At 38.1% G+C, this 22,727-nt stretch overlaps 1 protein-coding gene across 2 annotated transcripts in view; it reads left to right on the top strand.

The window, feature by feature from the left end:
* The window catches only part of KLHL2 (kelch like family member 2), a 110,319-nt gene that overhangs the window by 42,441 nt on the left and 45,151 nt on the right, over window positions 1-22,727 (top strand). For both annotated transcript variants that reach the window (XM_032332603.1, XM_032332604.1), the window contains one exon: window positions 14,591-14,753. In XM_032332603.1, coding sequence (XP_032188494.1) covers window positions 14,591-14,753 — 163 coding nt within the window. The remainder of the gene's footprint in view (window positions 1-14,590; window positions 14,754-22,727) is intronic.

Here is a 22,727-nt window from a genome sequence, read left to right as displayed (position 1 = left end):
AGATAATAATAAGGAGGCCCCTTAGATTGGCTCTCTGCTAGAAAACTTTCATGGGCTATTGGACTCTGGCTAATTATTGTATTAGAATTCAGAGCTCAAATCTTGAATTTAACCATTGACTTCAAGAATGGCCTTGAGAATTTTAGCTATTACAAATAAAACTGATAATGCTTTGACACCTCACAGAAATGCTGTGATATATGAAATGTGCCAGTTAAAGCTTATAAAAATATTAAAGTCCTCTATAAATGTTAAACAGAAATAAGAAATGGGCAGCAATAAAAAGTCTTGTGGCCATGAGGAAGAAGAAGAACCCACTGAGACTGTTTGGGATCACTGGGTAAAAAAAAGAAATGGCTCATGTAACCTTTCCCTTATTTTTTATATTCTGAATCCAGATATGTATTTGTGACCAAACCATAAATCTTAAATTGCTGTAGACTTCTCTCCACCCAGCAGGACTTGGGTGTTTGGGTTAATGTGGAGACAGCACTCTGGGGTGATTGCAGTACCAGTTTGTAACACCTTCTTCCATTGGTCTGACAGGCAGTGGTTCAAGGAAAAGTGCTCTTTTTCCTAGCACAGGTTTTGGAAGCCTTATTGTTTTTCCATTTCCATTTTCTGTTTCTCTTATGAGATAGAAAGTAAGTTCTTTGTTACTAACAGAATTTGGCAGATGATATGCTTAAAACATAGGTTAAAACTTTACATAAAAAAGTGTTGAATCAAACTGTCAGGATTAGTGGTTGTTTATGGGATAGCAGTGGGAAATTTATCATTGAAGTGAATTTATCTGACATTCTAATACTCAGAAAACTGTTAAACTAGTATTTTATCAGTTTATCAGAATTATGATAATTTTAATTTATTATTACCCAGAGGCACAAAATGGTGAATTTCTTTTATATTAATAATTACTATAAACTTAAATATTTACAGTTGATTTTTGGTGTTAATTGCATTTTATTATATTTTAAGTCTGAACTTGGTAATCCTTTTTAATCAATCCTAATTTTAATCAAAATACTTGACCATCTGTTCTCCAGTCATGCCAGTTAAATTATGTTTTACTTTGTATAAGTTAGAAGTATAGAATAAATGAAAACTTATTTAAAATTTAGTTGGAAGAAGCCATTGGAGGTCAGCTAGTCTGAGAAAAATCTAGAGAGTTTATCATAAAAACATCTTATAAATCTTAGATGGGCATCAAATTTGAAGTGTTTAAGTTTTTGTTTACAGAAAAGCTAGGTACTCAGGAAATATTAATAACTAAGGTTAGTTGTGGCTTTACATTATTAAAATATATAATTTTTTAAAAAAAAGTTTTTATTTATACAGAAAGCAAGACACACAGAGAGAGAGAGAGAGAGAGAGAGAGAGAGAGAGAGAGTGTGTGTGTGTGTGTGTGTGTGTGTGTGGGGGGAGGGGCTGAGGGAGAGGAACAGGCAGACTCTGCTAAGCACAGAGCCCAGTGCAGGGCTTGATCTCAGGACCTTGAGATCATGCCTTGAACTGAAACCCAGAGTCAGATACCTAACTGACTGAGCCACCTAGGCGCTCCTAAAATATGTAATCTTTGAAGATGTCCAGTGTTGAGGCATTTTGTGATTGATATTTTAATTAGCTTCATGTGGTATATAAGAGGAATTGATCTTGATGAGCAAAAAAATGACTTCATCCTTATTGTGATCTAGCATCTTTTAGCAGTGTTGTAATTTGAGCGGTAAAAAGTTAGGTATACATTAAAGTCCTTATTAGGTGGATTTTTTCCTTCACGTTTGAGCCATGCCTCATACTGTTTACATTTGGACCTATGTGCAGCAAAGCACAACTGGGTCAGCTGCCAGTGTTCAGGGTCCAGCTCTCCAGACCAGTAGGTGATGGGAGCCTAGAGTTGTTGAATTATCTGTGGTTCAGGCATATTTGGTTTTGAATAAGCCAAAGGTTTTATAAATCCTAGCATTATTGACCCACAACTTTAAATATTACTACCTTTTGGACTTTAATGTCTTAATACCATTGTCAAGTTTGTAAAATTAATGTGCTTCGCATCATCTAGTTGAAGTGTACATGTGTCTTTCCCCAGGTTATATGATTCAATTTTTGTGAAAATAGAATATAGCTATATTACTAACATTTCTTCAAAAGCTGTTGTTTTAAATTAACTTTACAAATACTAGTATAGAAATTTGGTTATGTAAATACAGTTGATATATTTTCATTTATTTTCTTACTTGGGGTTCTATCAGGTAGGATTTTTATTTTTCATTTTAAATTTGTTTTGTAATTTATAAATGCCTTCGACTGACTTCTGGTGACTTTTAGTGTGGGCCTAAAGCACTCTTTTTTTTTTTTTTTTCCCTCTAGTGGGCTATTATTTACATGTTCAGTTTGCTAAGTTTTTAAAAAATTTTTTATTTTTTATTAACATAAAATGTATTGTTAGCCCCAGGGGTACAGGTCTGTGAATCACTAGGTTTACACACTTCACAGCACTCACCATAGCACACACCCTCCCCAATGTCCATAATAGTTTGCTAAGTTTTAACAAATGTATACACCCATTAACCCACACCCAAATCAGGATATTGAGCATTTATAACCTCAAGCCTCTTCCTGATAAATCTCTAACCTCTGACTCTAGGCAACCACTGTATGATTTCTGTTATAACAGATTAGTTTTGCCTGTCACAGAACTTTATATAAATAGAATCAAGCAGAATATTTTCTTTCGATGCTGACTTCTTTGGCATAATAGAACATTTGTGAGATTTATCTGTGTTGCTGCATGTTCCAGTACTTAGTTCCTTTTTATAGATGCTGAGTATTCTAGTGTATGGATTTATTGCAGTTTAGCATGATGGTGGACATGTATTTAAAGTTTTGGGCTGTTATGAATAGACTTAAGGCACTTTGATAGAGGACATTGAGAAACACATATTATGTAATTAAGCTGTAGTTGGGGTCAGGGAGAGACTAATCAGTAAGATGGATAAAGTTATTTAATTGCTTATTAAAAGGGATTTGTTTTTTTTTTTTTGCTTGACCTGTGCTTTCTTATCATGTGTTTTCTCATTTTTTATTCTCCAGCAATAATTTGATCTTATCTTATAATCTCTATTTCATGTCAAGCCTGGGCTTTGACACATGGGGTTGGGAGATGATACATGAAAGGAGAGAATATATGATCTTGCAACAGAAAAAGTGCTGTTTGTCTAAAGAGTATAAGTATGTGATGTATGTGAGTGTTGGTATGTATGTATGCATGTATGAATAGATGTCCATGTGTTTTAATTAATAATTAAAATTTAATTAATTTAATTTAACTAAAATTAAATTAATTTTAATTAAAATTAAAATTTTAATTAATTTAGTTTTGTATTATTTGTGCAAACAACACAAAACAATCTTTAAAAGATATTAGCAGTCTCTTTGGTCTTGAAAAAATTCCACTGGAATAAAATTTGATGATTGGTGGGGGTGGGGAGGCTCTGAATAATATAAATCAGTTTAGAAAGAAGATGAAAAAGGAGCAGGCATAGACAAAAAGGCGAGAGGGAGAGAGGAAAGACCAAGAAGAAGGAGAGGAAGAAGAGGGAGGTGTGTGTGCGAAAGCAATACAGAGCCCTGGAGAGTGAAGTTAGTGAAGTTAACTTATTTTGATGGTTATGTGTGGCAGTTAATTTGGCAGTTACCATCCACAGTTGTGAGTATATCCATGCAGCAGCTTTGAAAAGCCAGAAGCATCATTAGTCCCTGTGCTAATACTCATATCTTGCATTTGTTGATAATCTTGGCCCCTTAAACTTGCTTGCTTTTGTTTCAGTTTTTTATTTTTTTAAATTTAAAAAAATTTTTAATTTTTTTTAAAGATTTTATTTATTTATTTGACAGACAGAGATCACAAGTAGGCAGAGAGGCAGGCGGGGGGGGCGGGGAGCAGGCTCCCCGCTGAGCAGAGCCCCTGAAGCAGCCAAAGGCAAAGGCTTAACCCACTGAGCCACCCAGGCGCCCCCTGTTTCAATTTTTTAAAAAAAATATTTTTGAGTCCTGATGACAGTTCTTGTTGGTCCTTGTTTTCTATGCTAGGCAGTGGATTGATGCTTCAGTCTCACTACCCTAATGAGTTTAAATTCTGTGTTGAAGGTGGATATGGAGTTAGTGATAGTGTTAGTTTATTCTTTATTCATGAAATTTTGAGGTTGTGGAAAGGAAGGACCCTGGAGAATACAGAGGAGATACAGGGGAAATTTGATCTATAGTAGGAGTAAAATGCATGATCAGGTAGTCAAGAGACTAGTAGTCATGTGTTTTGATTTGAGGTGATTTTAGAGAGGAAGGGCTAACGGAGAAGAAATTAAAATAGATTAATGCCCATAAATGATAGCAGAGATAGAATTTAAGGTATTCATTTAGGAAGAAGGAGCTGTCTACCTTCCATATTCCAGTCACTCTGCTAAGTACTGATCTCATTTAGTTTTTATAACATCCTGGACAGACAGTTGTTTTTTACAATATAGAGAATTGCAGCTCAGGGAGGTTAAGCGATTTTCTTGGGTCACACAGTGAACATGGAGCATGTCCAGCATTCAAGACCAGAGTCCCCACTCTTGAGCCTATGGTATGGTTTCCCTTCTCCATTCTTTTCATACTAACTCCATTCTGCCCTGAGGCTTTATAGGAACTCAGCGGCAGGTTGGGGATTAAAATCTATAGCTCCAAGTCCTCCAGGGCCTCTGGACTTTAGACTTTGAGATCTAGACTTCAAGACCACTTGAAGGGCATGAGTGCTGGGATGATGGAAATTACACATGCCCCTACTAAATATAAGCACTACTTGTTGGAATCTAAGCTCTGGGGGGGGGGGGGGGCGCCTGGGTGGCTCAGTGGGTTAAAGCCTCTGCCTTCAGCTCTGGTCATGATCCCAGGATCCTGGAATTGAGCCCCCCATCAGGCTCTCTGCTCAGCGGGGAGCCTGCTTCCTCCTCTCTCTCTGCTTGCCTTTCTGTCTACTTGTGATCTCTGTCTGTCAAATGAATAAATAAAATCTTAAAAAAAAAAAAAAATCCAAGCTCTAGGATGGCTTCACTGCCGTATTTCCAAAACTTCAAACTAGTGATTGGACCCTAGGCTGAATGCTCAATAAATATTTGTTAAGTGACGAATGGGGGAATGCCCATAGGATAGGCCTGTTTGATGGATTGAAGTGGAACTAGGCAGGAGGTGCTTAGGAGAACAGGAGGAAGGGAGCTTGGGAACAAGCACTCTGCATTTTCTGGGCTGGGACTTAGGGGCAGGATTTCAGCCTCTGAGAGAACTGGTCCATGCCCACTATGGAAGGATCCTAGTTAGAGGTGGGTAGGCTGGAGCTGGGTCTAGGAAACAAAGCGTTGAAGTGCCCAAGGTCGCACTAGCATTGACATGAAGTTGGCGAGGTTGAGCTGCTAATAGTTAGAGTTGAGAGGTGTTCTCTCTGATTAGAGACAGGATTGGATCTAGATCCAGTGCTTCCAGCTATAGAGCTGACAGATGCGAGGGCAGGGAGCCAAGCTGTTGTTAAAAAGACCCGTGCACCGCTTTATTTACTTAGTGTCCATTATATGTTGGAAAAATTAAATTGTGTGGAAATGTTCAGTTATGTATTTTTTCTGTCTCTGTCAGCATTGTTTTACTAACCAAATTCCTTTAGATCAAAGAATTTGACATCTGTTAAGTTTTTCCTGTATAATCACAGGTTAGAGCTAGCTGTTTATCCATCTCATTTTATAATTTTGTATGTTATTGCAAATATTTTAGAAATACTAGTTTTTTAAAACCATTATTAGACTTCATTGTCATTGATTATACTGTTTCATCATGTGGGTTTAATATAATTCATCCAATTGTTGGCATAGTGCTAAGTCTGTAGTTGTTTCTGTTTTGTTTTTTTAAATATTATATTATATTATATTATAAATAATGCTAAAGTAAAATTCATGGATGTAACCTGTTCTAGTTTTTTAACTCTTTTCTCAGGGTAAATGTTCGGGAGCATACTTCCATCATCAAATGCTTTAAACTTTATATTTTTTGGTAGCTTTTGATGAATATTACCTATTTCTTTTCTAAGAGAGTTGACTAGTTTACAGTGAAGGCAGAAACGTGATAGGGGCCAGGGCTTACTATCCCTTGGCCTGAGTTATGTGGTTGAAAATATCAATAGTCGGGCACTTGAGTGGTTCAGTAGGTTAAGCGTCTGCCTTTGGTTCTCAGGTCGTGGTCCCAGGGTCTTGGGATGAGTCCTGAATATGCTAAGGAGGGAGCTTTCTTCTCTCTCTACCCTTCCCCCTGCTTATGCTCTCTCTCTGTCTCACTCTATCTTTCATAAATAAATAAATCTTAAAAAAAGAATATCAATAGTCATAAAATGCTCTCTCATTTTAATTTATATTTATTTAATAGGTAGGGGGATATCAAATATATTTCCCATTTTTGTATGCAGTGTTTGTTCTTTTTCGAATTGTCCCTGATTATATATTTTACTTTGGGAATATTTGATCAAAAAAGAAAGCAACCTTATGCTTATTGTAAATGATCTGGCATAGAACATCGTCCTGTGAGGAGAAAAGAAATCCTGGCATTCTGTTGTTATGGGATTGAATGTTCAATTCAATCCAAGAAGAAACCTTGAGTTAGAGCTAATGTGCTCCTTTTCCATGTGCCAGGAACTGCATTAAACAGTAGAACAACTTTTTTTTTCAATAACTCTATAAGGTAGATGCTATGTTTGTTACACATTTGAGCCACTGTTGAATAAATGAGAGATTTTAGAGAAAACTTAGGTTAAAAAGAATGGAAAAAGCAGCTGTATTTGAAAGGATAGTAGAAGAGGGGTAGTTTTCAGCCTGTGGGAAAGCCACATTGCCCACATATTTTCTCTTTCTGTACTGCTTGTGCCTTTCTGCCTCATTTATTATACCATTGGAAATGACCTCAATTACAGATGTATTCTGCTTAAGAGTCAGCCTCTCTTAAAACTTTAAATATCTCTGGAAGGGATTTGTCCTGGAAGGTGATGCGTTATTAGCCATTAGTATAAATTAATAATAAGATGTCTTTCCTTTCGACTCTGCAGGCCACAGCTATCCCAAGGGGTGGAGCTTGGGACGGGCGGCGGGCGGGGGGGGGGGGTGTTGGGAGGAGGAAGGTGAGGTAAATACATTTAGAGGATGAAACACTTATCAGTCAGAAAAGGATGATCTTATGGGGGAATCATAGCTGGAGCACAGAGCAGAGGCCAGCTCCTGGTGGTTGAGGTTTAGGGTTTTGAGAAGTGGAAGTGTGAATGAGGTGGCAGGATGCTAAGGTCAAACACTTCCTATTTCAAAACTCTGCACCCAGCAAGGCCTACATCCCAAAAAGAGGAAGGAAACTTTCTTTCTCCTTTTTTTCTGCACCAATGCCCTATAAGATTGTAGCAGTCAAGTGGTAATATTATATTCACTAATACTGTGATTTATTACTATTTTTAATACTGTTTTATGATTAAATGAGTATCAAGAAGCCAGTTGAAAAAATAAACTTGTGAAACATGACTTATAATTTGGAGACTAAACGCAGATTTTAGAAGATGTATGTAGGACTGAAAGTTGTGGGTTATATTTCATAATGAGTTTTTTTCTTTTTTTTGTCCAACAGCGTATAGCTTAAGTTTGGGAATAATTTCTTCCCTCTCCTCATGCCCTTTGAACAGCTGTTTCTCTGTTTTCAGGTCATTTCTGGTACACAAGGCCCTTGCTCTTTATTTTATTTTTAAAAGATTTATTGTTTATTGAGTGAGAGAGAGAGAGAGAGAGAGAGCATGTGTGCATGAGAGTGGGGGAAGGGAGCAGCCGGAGAGGGAGAGCGAATCTCAGACAGACTTGCTGTTGAGTACAGAGCCTGATGTGGGGCTCAATTCCGTGACCCTGAGATCATGATCTAGGCTGAAGTCAGGAGTCAGATGCTTAATTGAGGTGCCTTCCTTGCTCCTTGAACAAACAGGTGCTTCTGATATGAATATAAAATGGCTGGGAAATTAATAAAAACCTTCTTTTTAGCAGAATAGTCACTGTAAAGTTAATAGTGACTGCATTGTTTCATGTTTGCATGTTTTCATAGACATCTGGAAATCTTGTGTATGGAACAGTCAGACCCCTTGGTAGTCTTTTCTAATAAATGCACTGCTAATGACTCAGGATTTAAAAGACTTACTACATAAATTATTCTCCCCTATGGATTAAATGCCCAAGCTGAAAATAAATTGCAAATCCTAATAGCCAAGCAGAAGGAGTGTACTTGTCTAAGTGAAACATCTTATGTGTAATTTGGCTTGTCAAACAAAGTGAAGTAGGATGAAAGCATCTTACTTAAAATGTGCAGCTGGTGTAAGAGTGTCAAACGGGTGCTAATTGTTCGTCTCGGGTATCTTCCATGTCTAGTGTTCCTCTTGTCTTCTCTAATCACTGGTAGCTTTTCCCCTTTTTCTTTGTTCATTGTAGAAAATGTCTCCACAGTGTAAAATGTTTAGGCTTCTGTTTTCTTGGTATTTTGGAAATAAACACATCTAGGTGAAAATAAATTTCTCCTATTTACCAAAATGATTGATTTAAAGTTGTTTATTTAATGAGCTGGTCATGTTCTTTTTTATTTTTATTTATTTATTTATTTGACAGAGAAATCACAAGTAGGCAGAGAGACAGGCAGAGAGAGAGGGGGAAGCAGGCTCCCCGCTGAGCAGAGAGCCCAATGCGGGGCTCGATCCCAGGACCCCGGGATCATGACCTGAGCTGAAGGCAGAGGCTTAACACACTGAGCCTCCCAGGCACCCATGGTCATGTTCTTTTACTTCACATTTTTTGCAGCACTTAAAGATAATGTTTTTCACGTGAACAAGAAGAAGAATATGTAGAGCCTATGTAACATTCTACAGAACACTAGTTTGATGATCATAGGCCTTTGAGACTCATGGTACTCAGAAGACAGGCCAAACTGAAGCCGTGCCTGGTGAGTGGTGGGTGATAATCACGGAATAAATAGCTGCCTTTACCATTGCTACCATGGCTAGAATTCTAGAGATCCAGAAGTGCATTCTTTTACTTGGTTTTCACCAGGACCATCTGAGGAGGCTTATGAAATGTGTCTCAGAACCATCTGCTTGGGAATAAAGAGGGGAAGCATTTACCTATCATCTTTCTCCATAGGTCAGGGCTGGCCCCACAATCATTATTCCCCCTGTGCTTCCAGGTGGTGCAGCTTTGAGTCCCCAGTGCATTCCCTGGCTGGGACAAAGAGGGGGGTGAGGCATTGTTAAATTATATTTTCACGGAGGTGATCAAAGTCTACTTAGAACTGGTTGCTGCAATGGTGGCTTGAGCAAGAGGTATAGCTGAGGAGATTTGCAGCAGGACACAAATGTCCCATATAGACACATTCTAGAAATAGAATTTGTATTTCTGGGTCAAAGGACATCCAAAATTGTATCTCTTTTAAAATACAAATACCCAGGAGAGTACATTCAGGTTGATTCATTTATTATGCATCTAAATATTCTTCTAGTACCTGAGGCTACAATAAGGTTAAGAGATGTGACCCCAGAGGACCAGAGCATCATGTATTCTTCTACAGGGAGAGAGACAGTAAACATGGGAGCAGATACATAAAGTCATTTCTGACAATAGTAAGTGTTACAAAGCAGATGAAGCCTGTGTAATGCTGTTAGTAGTGACCTGAAAGGGACTGAGAGATCATGGTGAGAACACCAGGGTCTGAGTGGGGAAGCTCAGGGTTGATAGAATAGAACTAAAGGGGAATGAGGAAGAGGCTGCTGGAAGGGGAAGGAGGGTTGGACCCCAAGGCATGACACCAGCTGTATATTTTATCTTAGGCCTTAACATAATTGAGAGAGATATTTCAGTTTTTTGAGTGTGGCACTCCCTCAGTATATATACTGTATGGGAATTAATCACTTTTTTTCCCCCACTTTTTGACTCTTAGATTGTATCATTAACATTTGTATTATATAACAAACGCAATTCCTTTTTCTTTGATGTTTTGGAATATACTTTAGATCTTAGAGTGCCTTAGGGTTATTTTCATCAATCTCAGTGTTAATGTGGAAAATGGAGCAAATGGAAAATTTCCATTAGATCATAATGCTTTGTGGCTAGAGGTTTATTGTGTCAATATAATTCCACTTCATATAAGAAGCAGCACTGTTTAACTGCACCTTTGCTCTGGGGAGCTCAGAAAAATTAGTTTTTAAGGCATGAATTTGTTCCTCAGGCCTCTTAATTACAATGCCCAAGATATTTTTGTGACCTCAATAGCAAATTAAGAAACCACCTCTTTACATTGCTAGGTGTTTCCCACATTTGTTGCTAATAGTAGAGTTTATCCACTCTGTAGAAAGTATGCCATGGAATTGTGATAGCCCCACATTAAAGCATAGCCTTCCTTTTCAGTGATAGGCAAAAGCCATAAGAATCAGAATGAGATCACATATTGAAGGATTAGAATAGTGAATTTGATCTCCCAAATCAGAGGTTTCTGAAGTTTTTATAATTTGTGTGTCACCTTCTTGATTTTGCTATATTCATTAAATAATGTTTTCCTTTATGTTGACTTAATTCTTAAATAAATTTACTTAAAAAGAGTTTATATTATTGAAATAAATAGAGGGTATCTTTAAAAACCTACTCCTAACTAGTGACATAAGAATGCTTATCTGGGTGCCATCTAAAGGCATTATACTCACTCCGGTTAATGATGCTCTCATAGCAGACTCTACTTGTGCCGTACAAGGTGTGTGATCTTGGGCCAGTTACCCAACTTCTCCAGTTACCCAAGCCTCTATATTCATTTGTGTATAATGGGGATAGTGAGATATTATTGCCTACCATGTGCTTAGCACAGTGCCTGATGTAGTGATTGCTCATTAAGTGGAAGCAATTACAAGACTGTATTGTTGGGGGCACCTGGGTGGCTTAGTGGGTTAAAGCCTCTGCCTTCGGCTCAGGTCATGATCCCAGCGTCCTGGGATCGAGCCCCGAGTTGGGCTCTCTGCTCAGCAGGGAGCCACTTCCCCATCTCTCTCTGTCTGCCTTTCTGCCTACTTGTGGTCTCTGTCAAATAAATAAATAAAATCTTAAAAAAAAAAAAAAAGAATGTATTGTTGAGGTGATTGTTGCCTTTATTACTCTTGCTGAAAAAAGAAGTACTGGAAATTTAGAAATTGGGCAAACACTTCCATTCTGCACCTATAGAGAGGGCTCAAGGTAGTGGAAAAAATCGCAGACCAAAGAGTTGGCAAATTTGATTATATTCTTAGCTTTCCACTGACCAACTGTACCACTTGGTCCAGGCTTTGGGCCTCTTCTAAGATTGGGTGTCTTTATCAAACAAATTAGAAGGTTTGATTTGATTTGATCCCAAGGCATCCAGCTCATAGGCTGCCAGCTGTTTGAGTAGTTCTGATTGTGGGTTATGGTTCATCTGAAATTAGGAGCACTTTTAATTTTGTTTCATTTTTGCTGGCTCTCCAATAGACAAAGTAATCTAGAAAGTTGGTGTGCCCCAGGCTGTTTTCCTGTTTTCATCATGAGTAACTAATTCATGGTCACCATGGGTTATATTAGTAAGCCTAGGCCAATTATTCATTGTTTTTGATGCTGTATGTAATTAATAATAATGAGCTATTGAAATTTAGTCCTGGTAAAATTATATCATAAAACTGAGGCATTTTTAAAGGATTTGCTGACAGAAAGATATTATGCATAAACTTATTTTATACATTTGACTAACACTTAAGGTATATTTAATAGTATTGTTTGCCAAGCATAGGGACCACTTGACTCATCATTAATTGATGAATCAATTAAAATCAATTGATTTTAATGAATTAAAAATTATATATGTGGGGCACCCGGGTGGCTCAGTGGGTTAAAGCCTCTGCCTTCAGCTCAGGTCATGATCCCAGGGTTCTGGGATCGAGCTCCACATTGAGCTCTCTGCTCGGCGGGGAGCCTGCTTCCCTTCCTGTCTCTCTCTGTGTGCCTCTCTGCCTACTTGTCTATCAAATAAATTTTAAAAAGTCTTTAAAAAGAAATAAAAATTATATGTGAATTTCTAACTACATGGCCTACAATTGAAATAACTTTTCTGTCCCTGGCATGCATATTCCACAGTTTTATGAATTTCATTCTCCTGATAAGGTTGGTCTGGGCTTGGTAGTGATGAAGTTGAAGGTAAGGAAGCAAAATAAAAATTTTAAAAGACTACTGTAGCTTCTTTTTTAGTTGGATGTGTATATAAGTGAGGGCATCTGTGTGTATGTTACTTAGTATGAATCAATTACTGATTTTTCTCACTTAAGAATGTGTCTTAGAAACTGTCCCATTCATATTGCTTCGTCATTGTTTTGAATGACTGCAGAGCATTCCATTGAGTGGAAGGGATATAAGTGTTTAATCTGTCTCCTTGCAATGGACAGTTAGGCTTTTTCCTAACTTCTGCTCTTACCCTCAGTAGTGCTCAAATGAATGTCTTTTGTGTGTGAGATTTTGTGCATTTGTTAGTGTATTTGTGGGTCACATTGCTGGGTCGGAGGTTATGTGCATTTGTAATTTTGATTAAAATGGGCCAATTGGTTTTTAAGAACGTTGAGCCAGTATACACTCCTACCAAAAGTGCATGAGTGAGTCCAATTCTGGTCAACCGCTTTTCTCTGCTAGGGCTCCTGTCTTTCTATATTACCATCAGTTTGAATGTTACTTTCTCACACTGTATTGCGTCTGGGAAAATGTTTATTAGATGGGTGATTGTTAGTATTTGTACAAATTTCATAGGGATTAAATCTTACACTGAAAACCACTTTCTTAACTGTATGTGTTTGCTGAATTAAATGGCAGCACTGTTAAACATATTGGAATGTACTTTACGTTGCTTCAGAGCACAATTATACCAGAGTAGAAAAACCTCCAATTTGCAAATTATCAACAACTAAAGGTTTCCATGGAGATCATTTTCATAACGTAATGAAACACACTATTCATATTGTATGAAAGGTTTGGCTATAAACAGCATTATTTGCATTTTGTTTTTCTTAAATTCAGAAGGAAGAGGCCGCTAGATACTGTTTCTATATTTTTAGAGAAAACTAATATTAGTTGGTGAAGTTGCACTAAAAACACATGAAATTATTCTCTCTGTCCTTCATTCTGGCCATTTGATTGTGTACATGTGGGTTAACTACACATGCAGCCTCTAGATTGGAAGGTAGAATTTCTATGGTTCCTTTAAACAAATAGACTAGGTTGTGTTACACAATGACATGAACACCCTCTTTCTTTTCCACATTAAGGATTATTACATAGAGAAAACCACTATCCCAAACTACTGTTTCTTTTCTCATTTTCTTCTTGGGCTACAGCTTGGCATATATGAGAGTCGATTCCTGAAGGAACTTAGGTTTTATTTTTTATGCTAATGTGATCTTTTCTAAAATTGACCATTGTTCTAATAGTTGAGGTTTTTTTTTTCTTTTGGCTTTTATAAAAGAGCAGCAGATGTTCAAGAACTTTTTTTAATGAAGTTTTCCTCTTTAATTTGACTTTCAAATGTGGTACTTAACATAGCTTCCTACCAGTTCACTTAACAAGAAAAAATGTTTCCATTATTGACCTATTTGTAAAGCAGTTGTGGTGTTGGATATAGTTTATAGTGAAGATACTGGTTAAATCTCATAGAAAAACGCATAATTAATATAAAATCTCTTGGAGTTATTAAAATACAAACACAAATTAAAAAGTTAATATTAGGCAATGACCTTTTGTGTTTTCCTTTTTAGTACATATATTACATTTTAGAGAAACCGTATGATTATACTGAGTATTGAATTTAAAATTGTTCTTTCCCCTAAGGAAAGCAGTTTGTTGTGTTATTCAGACAGTGGAAGAGCAAAATGAGGCTTTGTTGTGGTATGTATTACTTTGGCTTCATGCCTTCCCCACAAATTACTGAAGGTCATGATGCTTGAATTGAAGGGGGAAAAAAAACCATTTTTACTGAACCATAGCACCCCCTAGCATCCTAATAGTTTTTGTTTTGAAAATTCAAAGGTACATTTTGTTTATGCTTATAAAAAAGAACCATTAAGGGCGCCTGGGTGGCTCAGTGGGTTAAGCCACTGCCTTCGGCTCGGGTCATGATCTCGGGGTCCTGGGATCGAGTCCCGCGTCGGGCTCTCTGCCTGCCTCTCTGCCTACTTGTGATCTCTCTCTGTCAAATAAATTAAAGAAAAGAACCATTAATCTAATACCTAATATCTCTTATATTTTTATGACCAGGAAGGGATCTTTGAAAGATATAGAAATTATGGAGAATGTGGGTCGTCGCCCTTTTTGCAAATAATTGTTCCATTACTTTCCATGGAGTGTTCCCTGTGTCCATGGAGTATTCGGGTCAGGATGCAGATCATAAGTTTTCACTGCATGCGTTGTGATCTGTATAGGAGTGGTAAATAGTAAGTGTTCCTCGGTCCACCTGCCTAACCGGACTGACTTACATGTTGCAGGTACTTCTCCCAGCAGCTGGTCTGTTACAGTTACAGGATGTGAAGAAGACCTGCTGTGAATTTTTGGAGTCTCAGCTTCACCCTGTCAACTGCTTAGGAATTCGAGCTTTTGCTGATATGCATGCATGCACAGACCTCCTGAACAAAGCCAACACCTATGCAGGCAAGTGGAATAGACCTCGGCTGAGTTTGAGATGGAGGAATCTGGAGCTTTTGAGTTCTGATATGAATCTGTAGGGATTCCTAGAAAGTTGTGTCATGTTTCTGGATCTGGACTTTATAAAAATACATTTAAAATCTTATAATGTATCACTGAATAATTGAAGTATGTTTATAAAATTCTGAACTTAAAAAGAAAAACCTCTATAAATTGGTATTGGGCCTAAATAGAATAGCTAGTTTTATGCAAGTATTGAATCCCTGTCTCTTTTGAGAAAATATTTGCATATGAAATTCAGTCATCTAATTTCTGTGGCTTTGTACCCCCTTTTCTTAAACCCAAGGCAACAATTTTCTGGCTTAAAAATTTTCAAGGTGTTGAAGTCTAGTTGCCTTTGGGCGGAGTGGAAAAATAGATCTGAAATATAGGCATCTTTCTCCTTAGACACTAGTTCTCAGAATCTCCTGCTGGCACCCTCCTTCTGTGGCAGAGGCAGCCCATTGCTCTTGTCAAGGAAGCCATCACTTTGTTTTCTATATAGGACCCTCTGATCCTGATCCCCATCTCTCCAGTTTAGGGGGAGAGTTTCTTGTTATTGTTTTGGATATAGCTCAAGTACACAAAAGTAACTTATAATTTATTTTGCTGTGAATTTATAAGCATGTAAAAAATACATATTAAAGGTGATTGTTAGGAAGTTTCTAATTTTTTTAAACATCTTTGGGAAGGTAAGTCTGGTGGAAGTTATAACCCACCATCTCTGTCCTATAGTTGTAAGATCCAGTAAGAACTGTTACTATAGAACCTTCCATGACCACTGCCCCTTAATATGCTTTAGAATCCCAACTTCCTCCAGCCTTCAAATGCAAGAGCCACTTGTCTAAACTCCACTCCACAGTTCTTACTCAACGGGACACTGTAGCACACTGACCCGGATAAGGAGGGGTGTGTGTGCTTTTACATATGTGTGTGTGTGTGTTTACATATGTATGCACCAAGCACTGAAGAGAAGTATGCTATCATCCCTATTGTATTTATCAAAGAAATAATGTTAAGTGGTTAGCTGGAGAAAAAACCTGCAGTGCTCCAGTGAAACATAATATGACCAGTAAATTTGAATTTTATAGATTTCTTTGGAGTGGCCTGATTGGTCTGAATACCCTTTATAAGATTCTTTCAGTGGGAAAAACATGATCTGAATTTCAGAAGGCTAATTTACAGATGAACTTTTAGCACACAGCCCTTCTGTAAGTTGGGGAATGCCTATATATGTAATGATATTCATGTAATCCTTCTGAGTGGGATGAGACATTTTAAGAAAAACCAAAGACAAATTTGGATTCACTGATGTATTCCAGTGTTCTTTAGCTCTTCTTCAGCTAAATAGAAAATTTTCCTTCTAAATCTGTAAGATCCATTAACTCTAGACATAATGTGCCTGTTATGAGTGATTTATATTGGGAGAACGAAGGAGGCTTGTATATTTTTTGATGATTTTTTTTCTGCATGAACATATCTTTCTTGGGCAGCTAGTTGTCTCATATGACTTGATACACATTACTGACTTTTAAGAGATAGGGAAAGGGACTGGGGACAGAATGAATAAAGCAGGACTCATGCAAAAGATGTCCACACATAATTCACATGATGTACTGGAACTCTTAGTTCTGCTCCTGTCAGAACCAACTCATGCTCTGTGTGTTTAGGAAATCTTTATTAGATTTAATTATTTCTTTTTCTTATTTAAAATCTTAAATTTAGTGTGGTATACTATAAAATAAGAACAGTTATCCACCAGAATTTGAACACCTCTATGTCTTTGTTTGTAGAGTCCTTCTTCATAATTATGTAGAGAATTCTTTGTGGACAGTTTATTGTCATTTTCAGCAAAATTATAAAGAAAAATTCTTAATTTTTAAAAAAATATTTTTAAAATTTATTTTAAAGAGAGAAGGCTCAGGGAGGGTGAGAAACCAGTGGGCAGGGTAGAAAGTGTGAGCAGGGATGGTGTAAATCCTTCCTGCTTATCCTGTTGCACTCCCTTAGCTGTGGCAGTGTGATGCTGGCAGTCATAGCCCATCACGCTGGCCCCCATGCTTCACTGGGGCCTGTAGCGACATGTTTTTCAAATCATAGACAGCTGAGGGCGACTAGACCAGCCAGGTTAAATGATCTGCATACTGAGGCATGGTGTTCTGGACTGTAATCAGCCTTTGTTATGCTGTTGAATTATTTTCTTAGCTAAAAAGCTAGGTGAAATTATTTTTGCTTCATGCCTAAAAAAGAAAATTTTCACACCCAATTCCAGGTTGTACAGACTCGTTTGGATAATGCCGACTTGTGGATGCTGTTAGTTCCCATGTGTTTTGAGTGGTGTTTGTATTTTAAGAATTTCCCAAATCACGAATACCTTTGTTTTTAGCATTTTCTCCAGGACAAAAATATGGAGGAGATAAAAAGTGAACTTACTGGTTTCAATGCATTTTAATAGTCCCAGACTGTTTTGAAAGTTAGATTTTAATCTTAACTTGAAATATAAATTTTATTTAGCATTCTGTGTTGACAAACAAAAGTTGCCAGTTGTGAAATTGTAAGAATTTAATCAAATTTAAGGGAAACAACAGTTTGATGTTTTTAATCGTTCATTCATCTCGCCACTCCTGACATTAAAAGTTTGAGAAGCTGCTTACTCTCAGTTCTTAGTGATCTTTGGGGAGATTTGCAGTATCATTTTCAAGCCAGTGTTCTGGCTCAAGTTCTAGGATTGGTGAACACTCAGTATTCCCCAGGCCAGGAAAACCTGCAGTCTTCTCCAGTCCTTAACATACTTTCAATTTTCTTTCTTGCCCTCCTCTTGCTATTAACCCTATTGTCTGTTTACATCCTGGCCTGAATTGCCACCCTATTAGCCTTTCTACCTTGCTTGCAACAATGACACTTTTTTATATGCCCAGCTGTTTTCATGTGTGTCCCCTCTCCCTTTGTCTTAAATGAAACTTTGTTTTCCCTCCAAACCAGATTGTTGGCGGCAGACTTCTTTAGGGAACACCTGGCGGCAGACTTCTTTAGGGAACACCCCTCCCCCACAACTCTGGGAAGGTGGGTGAAGGGGTACGACTTTAGACTGTTGTTCTTTCCCTGTCACCATCCTCCATTCTGCCCCTGCTGGCTGGAGGCCTGCAGCATTCTCTCTGCAGCCTGTTTTCTCTCCAGACCTCCACGTCTGCTTCTGTCTTTGACACCTAGATTGTCTCCTCCCTCTCTACTTCCTCTCTTTTGCCGTCAGCAATCTCAGGATATTTCCTGTTGGCTTCCTTGAGATTCCCTGTTCATGGTTACTTGTGGCCACCATCTTTCCTCCATAAACAGACGTGCCACCTTAGACCTTGATTCCAGGGCATGTTGAACCTTGTTTGGACACCTTGTTGATATTTGAAACAGCTTTGTGCTGACTCTATTCTTGCCTCCTCATGTATTTCTTCATAAATCTGCTCTCTGATTCCACTTACCCTGCAATCTCTTGGCCCTTTAGCATAGTCTAAATGGCTAGTCATTTCAAAGCTATGCTTTGTGTGTGTCTACCTTTACCCAGGCTGCTGTGGGTGATGAAGAGGCTCAGGGCAATTTAACCCCTGCTTACAGGGCCAATAATATTCCACTTACATCCAGGTTCAGTGTCTACATTATGCCTTATTCTCTGTAAAAGTAGGTCCCATAACATTTTATTTATTTTTGCAATCAGTTTGCTTCAATCATTTGCCCACCATTCTGTAATTTAGGCTAGGAGTCACTGCATGGGGTAAACATCTGTCAAAAAAAGCCTGTGATTTTGAAAGCTGCCCTTTTGAAAGAAACTTGTATTGAGAGTTTGGTTTTTATAGTAGTATTACTAGCCTTGACTGTGTGATATGCGTACTAAAGACTAAGGTGCTGATTATCCAAGGGTCTTTGCAGTGTTAATTTACCAATACAGAAGATTTTCCCTTTGGAGAACCTTGAAAGCATTTGATGTACGAATTCATGCCGACTTAATTGATGTTTCTTATAAGAACTAATCATTTTTATGTTTTTACATTCATAATGTTCCTCATTTGTGTCCTAGTAAGCGACATGCAATCTCTCTGCTCTGCTTTGGGATGATAGTTTTTCTCATTCAGATGAGTAAGCTGTTTCTAGGTTTCACCAAAGCTGTCTGTGTTAATGGAGCTGCTGGAGATATAAATGTAATTTTTTTTTTTCCTTAGAGGCTAATAGTATTCAGAATGAAAGAATCACAGAGTATTAGCACCTGTAGGGAACTTAGCGGTTATCTCATCTAACATTTATTTTATTAATTAGGATAACGAAGACCGGGGGGATTTTTATTTTCCCAAAAACACTTTATCTCTCAGGGATAAGCTGTTTTGGGGTCTGAAATATGTTATTATCCATGCACTTACCCTCATTTCTCAGATGGAATTCTGTACTAGGTGGAATATAGAGGAATTATAGGAATTCTTAATGGCACTTAATTCTGATCAAAAAGGTTTTTGATGTTGGGAAATCAAACATAAAGGATGCTTTGTAGCTTATCACAGGGTGTATAACTGAACAAACAAAACTTTGGACTTTTATTTTGTATTTCATTGGACTTAATTTAGGATGAGGGACCAGAGCTAATGATCCCCAACAGACCTTGTGTGACAAATCCCAAGGCTTGTCTTTCATTTCTCTATAATCTTATTTTAGTTGCAGCAACGAAGCAAACAAGAAAATTCAACTATCCTAGAGAGTGAACAGAATCATATATAAGGAAGAATGTATATGTATATCATATATATACAATGAATGTGTTTAATATGTATTGCACATTCATGAGATAGTATGTACTACTGGAAGTTATGCCTTCCTGCAGTTGTGGGATTTGTCTAGAGAAAAGGAACTGATTATTGAATGTCAGCTTAACTAGGCTGACATTCTGTGCTGTAAACAGTAATTTGTCAACATGTGAGTAAAAAGGTTGGAGGCAATAGTTGAGGTTGGTAAGGGAGAACCATGGTAATGAAGATAGGAGGTGATTGAAGCCAGTCTGGGGATATGGGAACTAACCAAATGCTGACATGATCTGCTCTTTAGGATTACATTTTAAGTATTTTGTGGGTACATTTTAGTGCAATAACTGTTAATTTGGGTACCTCGCTGAGGTGCAGTAAGCTGAGTAAGAATTCATTCAGTGAAAAGCAAGAATTTCTTATCTTGGCTTTGTGACAGGTATTAAGCTTATATCAGTCAAACCAATCCAAAGATGTTAGCATTTTAGCTGATAGTGTATTGAATAACAGTTCTGTAACTGTGTCTAGAAAGATGTAAGGTGATTATCTCATTCTCTTCTTCCAGGGTCAGACCATATCTATGAAACTGAGTTCATTTTCAGGTTATGTGTTTTGAGAGAGACTGACAAATGGAAGCCCTAAATTTGGAGCCAGCATGATGGTGAAGATCCCAAGCAGTATTATGTAAGAAATGCTCAAGAGTTAGGAGTTTGTAGACCATGGAAATAAAATTTAGAAGAACATAATGCTCTATAAAAGTTTGAAGGAATTTCAGGAGTGAGAGACATTAATCACGTCTTTGGTGGGCAGAGGTAGTGTCAGTGTTAGAAAATAAGAGGGAGAAAGATTCTAGTGCAACATAAAGCCGAACTGCCACTTATAGTAAGTGTTCAAGAATGGTGTGACTACCTTGCTGTCTGTTGATGTGTGCAACATGTGTAACAGATAACCATCAAATACAAGCATTTTAGAGGTTGCTCTGACAGAAAATGAAAGTTGTGTCAGGGACCTTTCAGATTTCTTATACCACTAAATTTTATGATTTCCCATGGCATTAGAGGAAAAGATTCAACAGGATTTGTGAAAGAATTTATTTTAGGGTTTAAAGAGAGGAAGGGATGTAGGAGGGGGGAAAAGGGAAGTTCTTTAATGCATACAGAGTTTCATATTTGCAAGATGAAAAAGTTTTGGCTATCTGTTTCACAACATTGTGAGTATACTTAAAACTACTGAACTGTATACTTAAAAATGGTTAAGATGGTAAATTTTATATTCTTTGTCTCACCACAATAAAAAAGGAAAGAAAAAGGAATGAGGAATTGAGGTTTCAGTGCAGATAGTAGAGCCATTAAGACACAAAAGGAGGGATGCCTGGGTGGCTCAGTCGTTAAGCCACAACCCTGAGATCAAGAGTCACAGGCTTAGGCGGCCTGGGTTGCTCAGTGGGTTAAGTGTCTGCCTTCGGCTCAGGTCATGATTGTAGAGTCCTGGGATTGAGCCCCGCATCAGGCTTCCTGCTTCTCCCTCTTCCACTCCCCCTGCTTGTATTCCCTCTCTCTCTGTGTCTCTCTCTGTCAAATAAATAAATAAAGTCTTTAAAAAAAAGACACAAAAGGAGTATAGGAGGGCACTCTAGGTATCTAGAGAAAGGTACTGACACTCTTTGAGGTGTAGGTGGATCTTAGTCTTGATTGCTTGAGGGAGAATGAGAGTGAAGTGCACTATCAATTTTAAGAAATTCTCTGACTGGGCAAGTATATTAGCAATAGGCAAAGGTAGCAGGCCAGTGGAGGACCTTGATTTATTTTGAGAGATAATCAGACTCAGCCAGAGAATCTTTGCCAAGCATCCAACCAAGGTGGGGGAAACTGGGCAATGAAGAAAAATTCAGATAGTAGAGCCAAGGTGAGTGGCCTAAAGTGGTGAATAATGTGAAGGTTTTAGAGGACTGCTTGTATGGATTACTGGGTGTGTGGTTGGGGATGAATCTGTTTAGAAGAGTCATGGTGATGATTCAGATCACGTAGAGACTAACAGGTGGAAATTCAAATATTGAGGTTTGGAGAGAGGTTGAATCTGGGAGCAACCATACTGGGGTGCTAGTTAAAGATAGCTGGGGACACATAAATGTGGATGAAATGGGTAAGGGAGGGTAAGCAGAAAATGAAAAAGGGCTCAGGGCAGACAGGACAAATAAGCACAGGCAGCAGACTCAAATGTTTAGGGAGCTGAAGGAGACAAACTGAGTGATTAGAAAGATTAGACAGACACCTGGCTGGCTCAGTGGGTAGAGCATGTGACTTTTTTTTTTTTTTTTTAAAGATTTCATTTATTTATCAGAGAGAGAGAGTGCACGTAAGCAAGGTAGCACAGGCAAGGGGAGCGTCAGGCAGAGGGAGAAGCAGACTCCCCGGCGAGCAAGAGGCCTCATGCAGAGCTCTGATCCCAGCACCCTGGGATCATGACCTGAGCCGAAGGCAGACTCTTAACCCACTGAGCCACACATGCCTCCCAAGCGTGTGACTCTTGATCTCGGGGTTGTGGGTTTGAGACCCACGTTGGGTGTAGAGATTACTTAAAAAAATAAAAACTTTTTTAAAAAGTTTAGAAAACAGTATTATAGAATCCGAATTGGGAGAGAGTATCCTTAGGATTAAACACTGTATGGGGGTTGAGAAGTTTTAATCTTAAGAAAAGGACTTCCAAAGAACAAATTCAGGGGAAGGGTGAGCCAGAGGCTACGCTACAACAGGTTAAGATGTGAGAGCACAGTGCTCCAAAATGCAGAGGCTTCTGCTTGTATGAATAAACTAAAGAAGTTTTGTATGAATATCAACAATGTAGGGCAGTGGCCCAAGATGGGGAGGATAACCATTTTTTTTTTTCTTACTTAGGACAGCATTTGTCCACTGTAGTCAGGACAATAAGATGTGTTCATTATCTATAGCAAAACTTTTTTTCCCACTGGGGAAGGAAACTGGGCCTCGTTTGGAAATACTTTATTTTTTCTTTTATAAAAATCTTAAGCACTAAGATGTTCTTCATTTTTGCCTCACCACCCCCAACAACAAGTATTCTGTATCTATCCATGTACAAAATGCCTTTGTGGGACCTGTGGGGTCCAGCATCATACATCATCCAGTGGGAGTCTTGCCCACTTGTGCAT

The sequence above is a fragment of the Mustela erminea genome, chromosome 2 (genome assembly GCF_009829155.1).
Source record: "Mustela erminea isolate mMusErm1 chromosome 2, mMusErm1.Pri, whole genome shotgun sequence".
In the NCBI taxonomy this organism is placed as follows: Eukaryota; Metazoa; Chordata; class Mammalia; order Carnivora; family Mustelidae; genus Mustela; species Mustela erminea.
Note: the sequence above shows the minus strand (reverse complement) of the source record. Positions and strands in the feature narration are given on the sequence as shown.